Genomic DNA, 12,166 nt, shown 5'->3' with positions numbered 1-12,166 from the left:
TGAGCGGTAATATTTCTTTATAGAGTCGAAAACGCTAGGGAATATGTCCGGTCCGGACACCCGAATGTCTCGCAAATGGCGAAGGCAACATAATGGATGCCATTAATATTCACACCAATGCCTTGGACGTTCTTTGGGGAAGGATGAAGAAATTTGCATAATTATATGAAGTTGTGTTTGTTGTACGTGGGAATGAAGCATCCCGACACACATTAGCTGGGAGGGTGTTTTTCGGCACGGCGTGCGGGAGAATGTAGAACAGGTGTCCCGGCTGCCATCCCATTACCTGCAAATGCATCGGGACGGGATGGAAAAAAGTGCATCTTGTTTCTCCTTGGAGGACGCGATGCGCTTATAAAATAGCGCACTCGAGGAGGCTTTCTCCTGTTTCTTTCTTGGTACAAATCGTGATTGAATACTGTTTATTTGAAGGTCATCTTCGGCATTTATTTTAAAATACTTAGTTTTCGTCGATATCTAATTTGATTGCAAATTTTATATTTCGCTAGAATTTCCTATTGGAAATCGATTTAAACGTTGCATCAGGATACCAGAAGAAAATGTGAAAGAAGACAAAGTGCTCGCCACTAGTTAGGTATATATGCACCCAGCAGGGGATGGTACTTTGCACAGAATCATCCGCCTTCTTCTAAGTATTTCAGGAAACATTAAGTTTCCGTCAGACTAGGGACTTCATGCTACATTACCATCTGATTTAGAGCAATGCATAATTATCAATTGTCTGTAAGCAGATGGAATCCATCTTCTTTTGCTTGAGTAAAAGCCGAGTATGAGCCGCAGGAATCTTGTTAGGAAGAGAACTTAAAAGAAAGGATGCCAATTTTGTCTCGTTTATTTAAATTAGATTTTCCTGGACAGAAGGAACCCGTCTGTGACTTTCAAAAATCTGCAAGACGATTCGTATTGTTTTATATTTTCAACGATTCTTTTTTTACGACGCTTTGATGGTAAATTATGCGCGGTTATAATGCATTATTCAAGTTATAAACGAGCATAAAAATCTGTCAGTTTGGAGTTACTCGAAAGTCAGCAAATCCTTCCTGGATATTGACTTTAAGTCGTAAAAACCGATGAGAAAATAATGCTAAATTTTTAGGCTCACGTCACAGTGACGTCATTCGTGCGCTGTGTCACGTGACAAGGATTACGATCACCTTCCAGTCTATTGATTTGTGATTGCACCACTAGAGGGGTGCTCATAAATCTCGGCCAGTGTGCTCGTTAAAGTACAGACTGAGTGTGTAATAGCAAGCATCGAAGGTAATAAAGACAGATGGGTAACCTTAAAATAATTACGCTACACTAAACAGCCCGTCACATTCGAAACCATCCTTCTCCTTGTTTGTTATCAGCTCTTTCGCTTCTCCATCTGCCAATGCGGGTTAACATAAATTCTTCATCTATTTTTGATTCCGCCACTTAATGTATTACAGAAAAACAATTCTCTCCCTTCATTTAACTAATGAGGCGAATTTAATAATTGTCCAAGAATGTAATACGGCGTAAAGGGGTGACGTTGAGGAAATGTCTTTCGATTATTGCCGGCTTCCAGAGAGCATTTTAAGTAGCTCATCTGCTTTTTAATTTTAGCATTCGACCTACGTCTGCAAATAAACCCACAATCAATGAAGCTTTGTCAACAATTGGTCACGATGTCGTCCACCAAGTAGCTTTGAATTTATGCCAAAAATGCTATATATATAATCCTATGAGTTATGGTTAGCGAGATATTATTTAGGTTTAACCAAACAGCCGCCATTATGAAGTTTATAAAATCATTTCGACGTGAATTATGAATGCAAATGTACTAGCGTAATTTCATTTGTTTCACTCTCATAAATAGCTGTATTCGTTTTATTTCCCACCGCTGCATTAGCCATTACAATCTATTAAAATAAATGATAACACGATGTGGAGTGCAGCTTACGCCTACGTCCATTCTAAATTTCCTTTGTGATAGAATAATGGATTTTTTTACTCCTAGACGTAAATACTCTTTCTAATTATTAAGCTTTAATTAATTTTTTACGTGTATTTTAAATTGATAAATTACTATTGTTGTTACTTCCGAATCTGCAACAATTCTCTAGTTATATTTCTTCAGACAATATAAAAATAACTCGGTGTTTCACCAGATACCTGAGAAGGTCGGTGGGCCAGCCCGTGGAATGCTATACATAGAATAGTTGGGAATTTCGACAGAGGGTAAGAAATTAAAGAAGAGTCGGGATGGAAAGACGATGGCAAACATGGCGAGATGGAGTGGTGGTGTTTGCCCACTGTCATATATCTTCCTCTTATGAAAGTTTGAGAAAATATAGCACGATTCTCATTTTTTGTTTGCAGAAGGAACCGAGGATGGAAGGAACGGATAGAGAACGGATGTGACATCATAGGTTTCCCGGATGTATGTGTAGTGCAGTGAAGAGGATGGAAAAACTAGTGTTGCTTCTCACAGTACCTTACTTATATTCGTCGGTCGTGGGCCTGGATTTATGTAAGTGAAATATTATTTTTTTTCTTTATATTCTCGGTATTCGAAAAGAGAGAATCGCGAACTCCATCTCCGTATTTTTCTACTCGAAAAAACTTTTCGAGGATCAGCATCTTTTCTTATAACGCTTTCAATATTGGATGCGTAGCTGGTGTAAGTCTAGAAAAGAGCATTAAGCATAGAGTTTGACAGATACAATAGCCTTGCCGAGGATTTCTGCCCCGACTAAGACATCTCCCTTTGCCGTCAGCGACTACTAACGATAAATTAAACCATTACTGGAAAATTACCCCGGAAACATCTCTAACTGATCTAAAGTGGCAATTATCATCTCTTCCACAATGTTGAATGCAGTCATTGAATGCTGCAATAAAGGTACCCTTTCTGAGCTTGGTATCCAAGAGTAATGCCTTCGTTCCAACTCGACATTAGCGCATGTAATTCTGTCATTCAATTCTGTGATTATATTATATACATAGAATATAATTACGCCAAACGAAACGTCATTCACTAACTAAAGATCCATTCAAATCAAGACATATTCTTCAATCATTAAATTTAAAGATTAAAAAAAACTCATTAACAATATTCATTAGAAATTTTCTTTTATTCCGGACAAAATTACAATGCCTCGGTGGTTGTGAATTGCTGATCGGAGGGGCATCGCAAAAGCCGGTTTCAATCAAAATGGGTGGAGATGTAAGACCTATTTCGAAAGGAATTCAAAGAAAAGGAAAAATTGCGAAACTGGGTGGTAAAAATTGTGCCAAAATCGTATTCAAAATTTTTTGTTCCTTGCCAGAAGCGTCGCGACCAACCGACTCTGAGAAATATTTAAAATTCGTCCAACGTTGCGGTTGTAGTAAAATTTCCTAGAAACGTCGACCGTCTTTTTGGCGTAGAAGATAAAATTGGCACTAAAAGGGGGCGAGGTAAAGTAATGGCGACTTTATAAAATCTGACAAGCCAATGTCAATGACATAAACGTCAGAACTTGAAAGAGTGTAGACGATGATCGGACGTCAGACAATAAAAGATTGATCAGAGATAATAAGAGATTTCGATTTAGCGATCCGGGTTGAGCATGGCCACTGATGGATCCTTTCCCAGAAACTTTTTTGTTTGCAGAGGACACGAAAATGATCGAAGACGCAGCTAAAAACACGTACCTTCTATCGACTAGACCCACTTAGACACAAAAAGATGCTTAATATTTAATTCATTCCTTTTATTCAGCTCCACCGCTAGAGTAGGTTGGAATAAATTTCCTAGAGAAGGGTCGTTAGCCTGTAACTATGGCAACTCTCCGCATTTCTCACCTGGATAGTTCCCACGATCGCGAATAGAAGCTAAACCTTTCTTTCTCTACAACTCCATCCTTAGGATTGTGTTGCCAACAACACGTTTCTATCGCTTTTCTTTTCTTCCCCAGCCTACTTTTAAACACGGCTAAATTATTTATCTGTAGTTGCATAGCAAGTATTTTTACTATGGAAAAAGCAGGCAGCGTTAATAATCGAGTCTGACAATATGTTAGTTCGAGTGTCTTGGGACCGTACATTAACAAGGTTGAGCTATGAATGATAGAAGATAGGCATTGGCAACATGTGTAGGACACAGATGGTTTCCCGATATCGCTGCTCTTCATCACCAGCTGCGGCTAGTACCAGACACTATCTGGGATTATTACCTCTGGTCATTCAGCCTCAATCGAAAATATCGAACAATTTCTACTTGTTCCAACTTTTAACATTTTTAAAACGCATCATTCAACGCGCCAATCTTTATTTATTCATCTTCATTAAAGGTGAATGTGAAGTAACTTGGTACGAAGTGACGTGAGATGATAGCGCGTGTAGTAGTCGGAGAGACACTTAAAAATGGCGCCTTTTGGTCGATAAAGCCAGCGACATTTAGTAGCTGCTATCTAGGGTGACGCAGCTTGGATGTGTTTATCTTTAATTGCGATAAGGAGAAATGAGTTTCAGATTTTCCGGTCAATTTCCAGAGGATGCCATTATCTGCCACCGGAGGGAGTTTTAAATACACCGTGTTTAGCTGAATCTCCTTCAGTTTTTCATTCCTCGGACCCGCTTCCAGGCTGGTTACTCTATACCGCTGTCAATAAATTTTTATACGCCCTGCATGCAAACTTTATTTATTGTAAATGCATTTGTCTTTTAACTTATTTGCGGAAATATAATAATATCATACTTTTCTCCGACGTCGCTTCGATTATTGCACGTGTTTGTGGGACGTATTGTGTTGCGACACCGGAAACAGGCTCTGGCTAAATTTATGATAGATTTTAATGCCTTTAATGAGATAATCCGGGAAGAAAACACTTTAATCAATTTGTTAGAGTATGTCGGACGCATTCACCTCTAACTCAACCATAATATCAAAGATCGGTTTTGGAGACAGTTTGTGCTGATGCACGAGTCTTGGTCGTCAGATAAATCTGTCCCCTATCTCCCATAGGGCGAATTTAAGTGTGGCATGGTCCCCGAGTGTCCGACCGCTAGACATACTCCTACCAAATTACACGGCCACTGCCGGCAATACATTTCCACTGGAAAAAAATTAAGGTCCATTCGGATACTTCGCCACACTGCATTTCTGTCGAACTACGAGTCCCGCGGGCATCTTGTCGCCTTCGTCATTGTGTCTTTCCATCTTCTTGCAACTTTCATCCACGCACCCTTTCTTATCGGATCGGCTTTTGCTGGCACTGTGTCATCACTACACAATAGAAGGATTCAATAACCTCCACATTACCGTTCTGCTGTAGCCTCTCGGTGGCTAGTCAAGCGTTTTCTCCGTCCTCTCTCCGAGACATCCCTGCATCCATTGAGGAAATGCTCCTCTTGGTCCACCGAAACCAGCTGTAATGACAGATGCTAAGTTCTTTAGAAAGAGAGAGAGAGACCCGTCTCTCACGAACTGGTGGCCTCGTTCCGGCCGTGTGAAATCGCTAACTCTGTAGCAATATCTCTCAATAGTAGCTTTATTTCTTTGTTTGAATTGTCTTTATTCAAATCACGTGTTAAATCCTTCAATAGAACCCTGGAAATTAATGGAAAATGCATTATGTGAGTGAAGATCTTCCGGCTATTAACACCTATTAAATTTAACAAGGAAGAAATTCGACTGGCTTTCGAACTTAATAGCATTTTCTCCGCTACGACCTCATCCAACTTTTAGAATGCGTTGGATGAGACCTGAATGAACAATTGCCGAGGGTGTGTCCCTAATAGCCAAAGCGGAACATTATGTGCTAACTATATTAGTCGTCGTGTCAGCACGAGCTCAGATACGTGGCATCGGTAAACGGATGGAAGGTTATATTCGTTATCTCATCACAACATCTGATGTCGTGATCGTTTTAAAACGCCAACATCACATAAATCCAGTTTCTTCTCCCTTCGGATACTTGTAAAATGCTACCCAGCTTCTCCACGATTGCACTTAGGGGGCCTAGTCTTACCCTCGTATCAGTCTCGCACTGTGTAACGGGGAATGAACGTTTACGTTTCGCTTTCTTTTTATACGAACATATCCTATTTTACTGGCCTGTAGATGCGTTTTTAATAAGACATTTTCGTGCTTTCCGCTATTTGCAATGCAGGCTTTCAGATAATAGAATCAGAATCAGATTTAATTAGAGAGAATGCTGTCAGATTCTTCCTGCAACATCCCCATACCTAGAAGGATCTGGCAAACATACCGGTTCCTAAACTGCCCGAAGATCTCTGCTTACCGGAAATTGCATTCTGTGGCAGCACTCTCCTCTCAGTTATAAGCCGGCACATAGCGCACGCCCGGTTGATGGCCCGGAGCGCTTTCCGAGGAATCGAACCCTGCTGCGGAATTAGAATGACAGAATTATCTAGGGGAAGAGATAGGCGTACCTTAACTATGGCGCACGTTGCGAGTGTTTATAATGGTAAAGGTAGGTCGAGTCTGCCACGCACCATTGCGCCAACTGGGCCAAGTCTAAACCATTATTGATTTTACAGTCGTGGCTGCCACACCGCCGTAAAATCAATATTCACTGGCGAAATTAGACGCCAGATGGGAGCCGAAGACTAGCACGACATGCTGCGGCTGACGACTGAAGTACAAACAGGCCGGAAGATGAAAGGAAATCCCTACGTCCTTCGAAAACATAACCGTAAATTCGGTAAAAAAAAGTACGGAAAAAAGGGGAAAGCTAGCGAGAGAACACACGTCAATAACAGATGGTTGACAGAACTTTAATATTCTGTTTATGTAGCTGACTGCATAAGGATGGACTAATGGAGCGAAACAGTATATATCTTCTATTCCCTAATGCGGAATGTGGCATACTATCGAGATCCAAACTCGGACTAGATGTGGAGGGATAATATCCCACCCCTTGCCCGTTTGTTTTCTTGAGTGTAAAATATTATATGGCGGTGAATATTTTGGCAAAATTCTTAAGGGTAAGCGGAAAAAGCATGTTTTTCCGCCACTCCAGCGCCACCGTTTTTCTGCTCAGTAAATAAATGCCGTCCACAAGATCGGTGTCCGAGTCGAGAGTAATTGGCTGATGCTAGACGTTGCTCCTGAGGGCTGGCAAGTTCATCTTGTCCAGCGAAGATGAGAAGTTAATCTCGTCAACAGGCCTCCGTTCATTACGCGCGAGACACCCGACAGTTTTAGTACGTATAAAATTGCAGTAAAAGTGCAAGCGGCGTTAAACTGACTGCAGATAAACGAAAGAGAGAGACGCGATTCAATTTGAAGCATTGAATAAGTGAGGCAGCACTTCATTTAGCGAGAAATTGGCGATCCTTGACACTGGCAAACACCACCCTTCCAAGACAGACAAGATAACAGGATAGATGCCGAAACTAATGGATTTGTTTGAAACTCCTTCGCCAATTTATTATTTTCTCCTCTTATTTTTTTTCCTCCCCTTCCTCACTCCAATTTTTATTACATTCGAAAGTTATAAATGAAAACTTTCGTGCAGATCTGGTTATAATAGACTAATATCGATAGATGATTTGCAAATCAAGGTTATACTGTTATTCCTGTTTTTGCCTTCTTCCTCGCCCCTTGGGTGAAATCGTTGCAATTTTTGTAGTTTAAAAATTAGATTTCTGTCCTTAAAAAGCGCATTCAGACTTAACCTCTCTACTGGCTAGTTAAAGCTTGGCAATAAATTTAAGTTGACAGCCCCTATAACAAAGACGAATGTGGGAAATCCGAGAAAGACTCGAGGTTGTTAGAAAACGAACCGAGTGTCGTTTTACGCTGCAGATCCGTATATATGTATGCACATCCTTCCTATTCCGGCCCATTATCCCCAAACGGTTCTTTTGATGTGCAACCGGTCACTGGCTAAAGTTAAGTGTTGGAATATTTTGCGTTATTGCAACCGAGTGAGACAGAAAGAAGATACTAGAATTGGGCCGTTCGCTGTCGGGACATGTGGCCCTCCCGTGCCGTTGTACATACCGATCCTGTATAGACAGACCCACTGTTCATCCTATCCCTTCTTATAAGCGCTGGGAAAAATCCCCTCTACTCATTGAAGGTAATTAGAGACACAGCTTGGTCCTGAAGTTTCAGACATTCTTGTTTCACTTACTCAATGGTTATATCCTGTCTACTTCGCTGGCGCTATAAATATTTTTCTAATATTCCCAATCTTTAGATGGACTTTATCACAATGGGATTCTCCGCCGCGGGATCCGTTTAACTGATAAATTTCTATTAGGTCAGTCACGTGCTTATGGAAGCGTGTTATAACAATGACGTCACTTCCTGTTCTGGTTAATGTTTCCTGGCAGTCGGTGATGTATAGTTGGCAACAGTTGCCATAGCCCCACAATTAGCTGTCGGGGGGTTAAGATCATAAAGTATTGTAAATGTCGTTTTGGATTCTCCTTCCACCGGATCCTACGGATAGGTGACAAATTACACTGTTATAAACAGTTGCGGATTTATTACGTCTGTCTGTTGATACTGTGAGTCAAACACGGATAAAATCACCATATGCGATTTGTTAGTGGCTCCCAAAACGTCCCGGATTTGTTAAGAATATCTTTTAACACTTTGAGGGGCTATGACGTAAATGCCCTTGTCTAGAAAGGAAACGTTTATCCGAAAATATTCAGGCAAAAAGAATTACAGTTTATTTCTATCCCGAGAACCTTAAAAAATATTACAACGTCTTCTCTGACACGCATTGAGGAAAAATTTCATTTACGAGTCTTCGGGGTCTAACTTTTGCATTAATACTTGAGAGCTTTCTGCCATCTTCCAACCAAGGAGTAGCAGATAAATATTTAAACAGACATTTTCTCTTATATATATAGATATCAATTAAAGGAATATGTCTCCATTTCTTTATCGTGTAGTCATGATTAATGAATCAAAGCGAGAAGGATTGCAGATAATGCAGATAGAAGACGATGCACAGAGCATCCCTCTTTTCCGAAGCGTGGACTAAACACAGTTTCACTGTCTGTTTGCTCTTTCTTTAAATCCCCGACCGGATAACAAGATTTAAAAATTCTATAAAAGTTAGCAAAATATTCGTTATCTCAATTGGCTCCTCCGCATCAACTATCCTCTTTATCTATTCTGCCGAAATCTTTTTCCTTTCTTTTTTTGCACATTTGAAAGGTATCGATTTTTAAATTTTCGTTTAAATTTGTTCTGGCTTTCGGGCAGCACTACTTTCAAATAGAATTACACCGATAGGAGATCAAATAAAGTGCACGTGTAGAGACGAATAACACAGAACATCTTGTCTATCCAGGATGTCGAAAGGCTCACAAGTCGCTAGTTATTCATGTCAAATGTCCCCCTGCTTCTAATCCCGCTCTCTGATCTATGAGGAGGTGGCGGAAAAGGCTTAACTCTTCCAGGATCGGATAGGGAATGACGCATTGATTCTTAACTGATTTGTCGCATTTTCGTGTGTATTATTTACATGTGTACAGCCTGTTTGGGTGCATACGGCCTATCCGATGTGTGTTATTCGATGCGGGCAGTTTTCTAGGCGGAAATAATAAACGTCCTTATTTAAATAGTAGGGTTTAAGAGGCCAGAGAAGAAAAATGTCGTCGGTAAAAATAAAATATTTAAAGAATGATGGCGGAGAAACCGTGGTCACGCGACAGGAATGACAACACGGATAATTTGGTTCCGATGAGAATTGAATAGATCTAAGCACATTTTGATACAGATTGAAATATTTCCGTCCGAGGAGTCTCCCTTGTTAAGTTTCGTAGCGTCTGTCGTCGTTTATCATTCCCCGGAAGTGCCCAGAGCTCCAAAAATGGACGAAAATCGGTGGCCGAGACATTAAATAATCGATTTGTACTTGTTTTTGTCAGATAAATATGTAAATGGTTATATAAAAAATAGTATAATAAAAAATAGGACTGTTTAACCAGTTCGATTTTTTTATTATTCGTGGAGGAGAGACTTAAATAGAAGAAACATTATTTAATGTTTCTTCTATTTAAGTCCGCTCCTCCAATTTAAATATTATTCCGAACATTTAAGGAGCGGAGAGAGAAGACAAATATAGTCTTTTCTATTGAAAATTTAAATTATAATCGTAGGCGGTATTTTATTTTATTTTATTTTTTCCACTCCTTTTATTACGGAGGATTCGTAAAAATGGAGGCTTAAATCATTCTTATATTTGGTGCATTAAATAATAAGGTATTAAAACGGCGGCTTTCAATCGAAAACTTTTAATAATGATAAAGTATGTAAGCCTTTCTCATTCGAACATATGAGATTCATCTATTTGATCCGAATTTCTAAAGATCTAAAGAACCGCTCACATCAAAATTCCCTCCTCTTTTTGGTACATCTATTCAATCTTTCTCGTTATCTTCTTCGCTTCTCTTATTGTAGAGAAATGCAGAGCTTCAGAATTTTCCAATGCACATGCTCGGGGCGCATGCTTCTTTTAAGAAAGGATGGATGGTCGGTCGATATTATCTTTGCGTGTCTCCAGGTAAGTATGTATACATTAGGTGTTACGACCTCGTCGGACCACAACGACACCCATTCTGCTTCAACAGATTCGACTTGTTGGCCAATAAATGCTCAATTTTTAATTCTTTTTTTTAGTTCTTCGCACTCCGTTGAATACGAACGGGGGTGTACCTATACATATGTTTGGCTCTGTTGTCATCAGTCGCGAAGCCATACCTGTCTGCCCAATCACCGCAAACCGAGCAACATTGAAATAGCCAGAATGGCAATTGTAAAACCAATAACTTCGTTGTAAAAATGAAAAATGGCACGTGACAACTGCGGTTGAATAAGTTTCTCTCCATCATCGATCGCTCTGTTCCTCCTGCAGATGTTTTTCAAGTTTCGGCTCGTCTCGTTTCTCTGATTTATCTTCACTTGTAAAATTCGTCCTCTCTCTCTCTCTCTCTCTTTCTGATTTACTATTTCATCTCATGTTTTCATTTCTGCCTCTGATTCTCTTTTTATATATTCATTTAACTGGCTTTTCTCTGGTAAGGAAAGATAAGACAGAGCGATTCTTCATCTCGCTGATCTCGTTTCATTAAATCAAAATTGTCGATGAGATCCTAACCAGGGAAACTCGCACTTTTATGTATACGCTAACAATTTCGCGATTAAATCTAGTTCTGGCCGAGTAATTTAGAAACGGGTACGTGAATATTTTCTGCTCGAACAAGCCATTTACAGATTTAGACCAGGGTGATTGCGTAGTAAGTGTTTTCTTAATATTGGAAAAGGTTTCTGTTTGCATCGCTTTCTACTCTTTTTTTTTCTTCTTTTAAAGTAACCACAGATTATTTTTGTTCGTAGCTACACTTAATGGAATTTCTTGGCTTATGCGAAGTATACTTTGCTATTTTCTACGTTTTTTTTCGAAATTTTTCAACTCTTTCCATCTGTCAAAACTCTGCTCCGGTCATTTCTAGTGAAAATATTTATCGTCGGAGTACATTTACCTCGGCCTCAGATTACCTCTTAATGTTTTTCTGACGTGCTGAATTAAAAACTATCTCACAAATCATTACCGGGATCAGGTGAACCATTCATTCACCTTTTATCTATTCAAAAGTCGAATTCTACCCTAGCAATAAAGATAAAATTGTTCGGTCTCAAAAGACTCTTTTATAAACCTGATCCGGAACGTTAGCCATCTTTTTTTTTTCCTTTTCCTATGGAGAAGCGACTTTTAGAAAATTCGAAAATAAGCCTCATAAATCGACAAATGTGCTGTATGGCTCACTGTATTATACACCAAACAAATTCCTTTAGTACGAGGATGTAACACGAGTTCCTTACTACCTCGACTCCAGGTTTCTAGAGACCTCCAGCGATTGTTACGAGAAATTATTGATCCCGAGAGAGAAACTTGTCCAGATAACAGAGAGAAGAGCAACTGTTGACCCGATAGCATAAAGTGCAGCTGGGAAATTGTTTAGTATAATAGCACAACCAAATATTAATGCACCTACTGTCGGCATTGCTGACACTCAAGTAGCAAATGGGCTGCATCAATTTTATTCTCGTTTGTTACTCTTTACTCCTACACTTCAACTTTTTTATCGTTTAAAAATTTTTAAACTCTTTTTAACTGTTAAAAAATCTTTTTTTTCCCTTCTT

At 39.6% G+C, this 12,166-nt stretch overlaps 1 protein-coding gene across 4 annotated transcripts in view; it reads left to right on the top strand.

The window, feature by feature from the left end:
- The window catches only part of LOC136990204 (discoidin domain-containing receptor 2-like), a 126,238-nt gene that overhangs the window by 80,716 nt on the left and 33,356 nt on the right, over window positions 1–12,166 (top strand). For 3 of the 4 annotated variants that reach the window (XM_067288579.1, XM_067288580.1, XM_067288581.1), the window contains one exon: window positions 2,368–2,518. The exons of the other annotated variant lie outside the window; for it this stretch is intronic. In XM_067288579.1, coding sequence (XP_067144680.1) covers window positions 2,431–2,518 — 88 coding nt within the window. In that variant the 5' untranslated portion in view covers window positions 2,368–2,430. The remainder of the gene's footprint in view (window positions 1–2,367; window positions 2,519–12,166) is intronic. 4 annotated transcript variants of the gene reach the window in all.

This window comes from Centruroides vittatus, unplaced genomic scaffold (assembly GCF_030686945.1).
Source record: "Centruroides vittatus isolate TY-2023 unplaced genomic scaffold, ASM3068694v2 scaffold_861, whole genome shotgun sequence".
NCBI classification, from domain to species: Eukaryota; Metazoa; Arthropoda; class Arachnida; order Scorpiones; family Buthidae; genus Centruroides; species Centruroides vittatus.
Note: the sequence above shows the minus strand (reverse complement) of the source record. Positions and strands in the feature narration are given on the sequence as shown.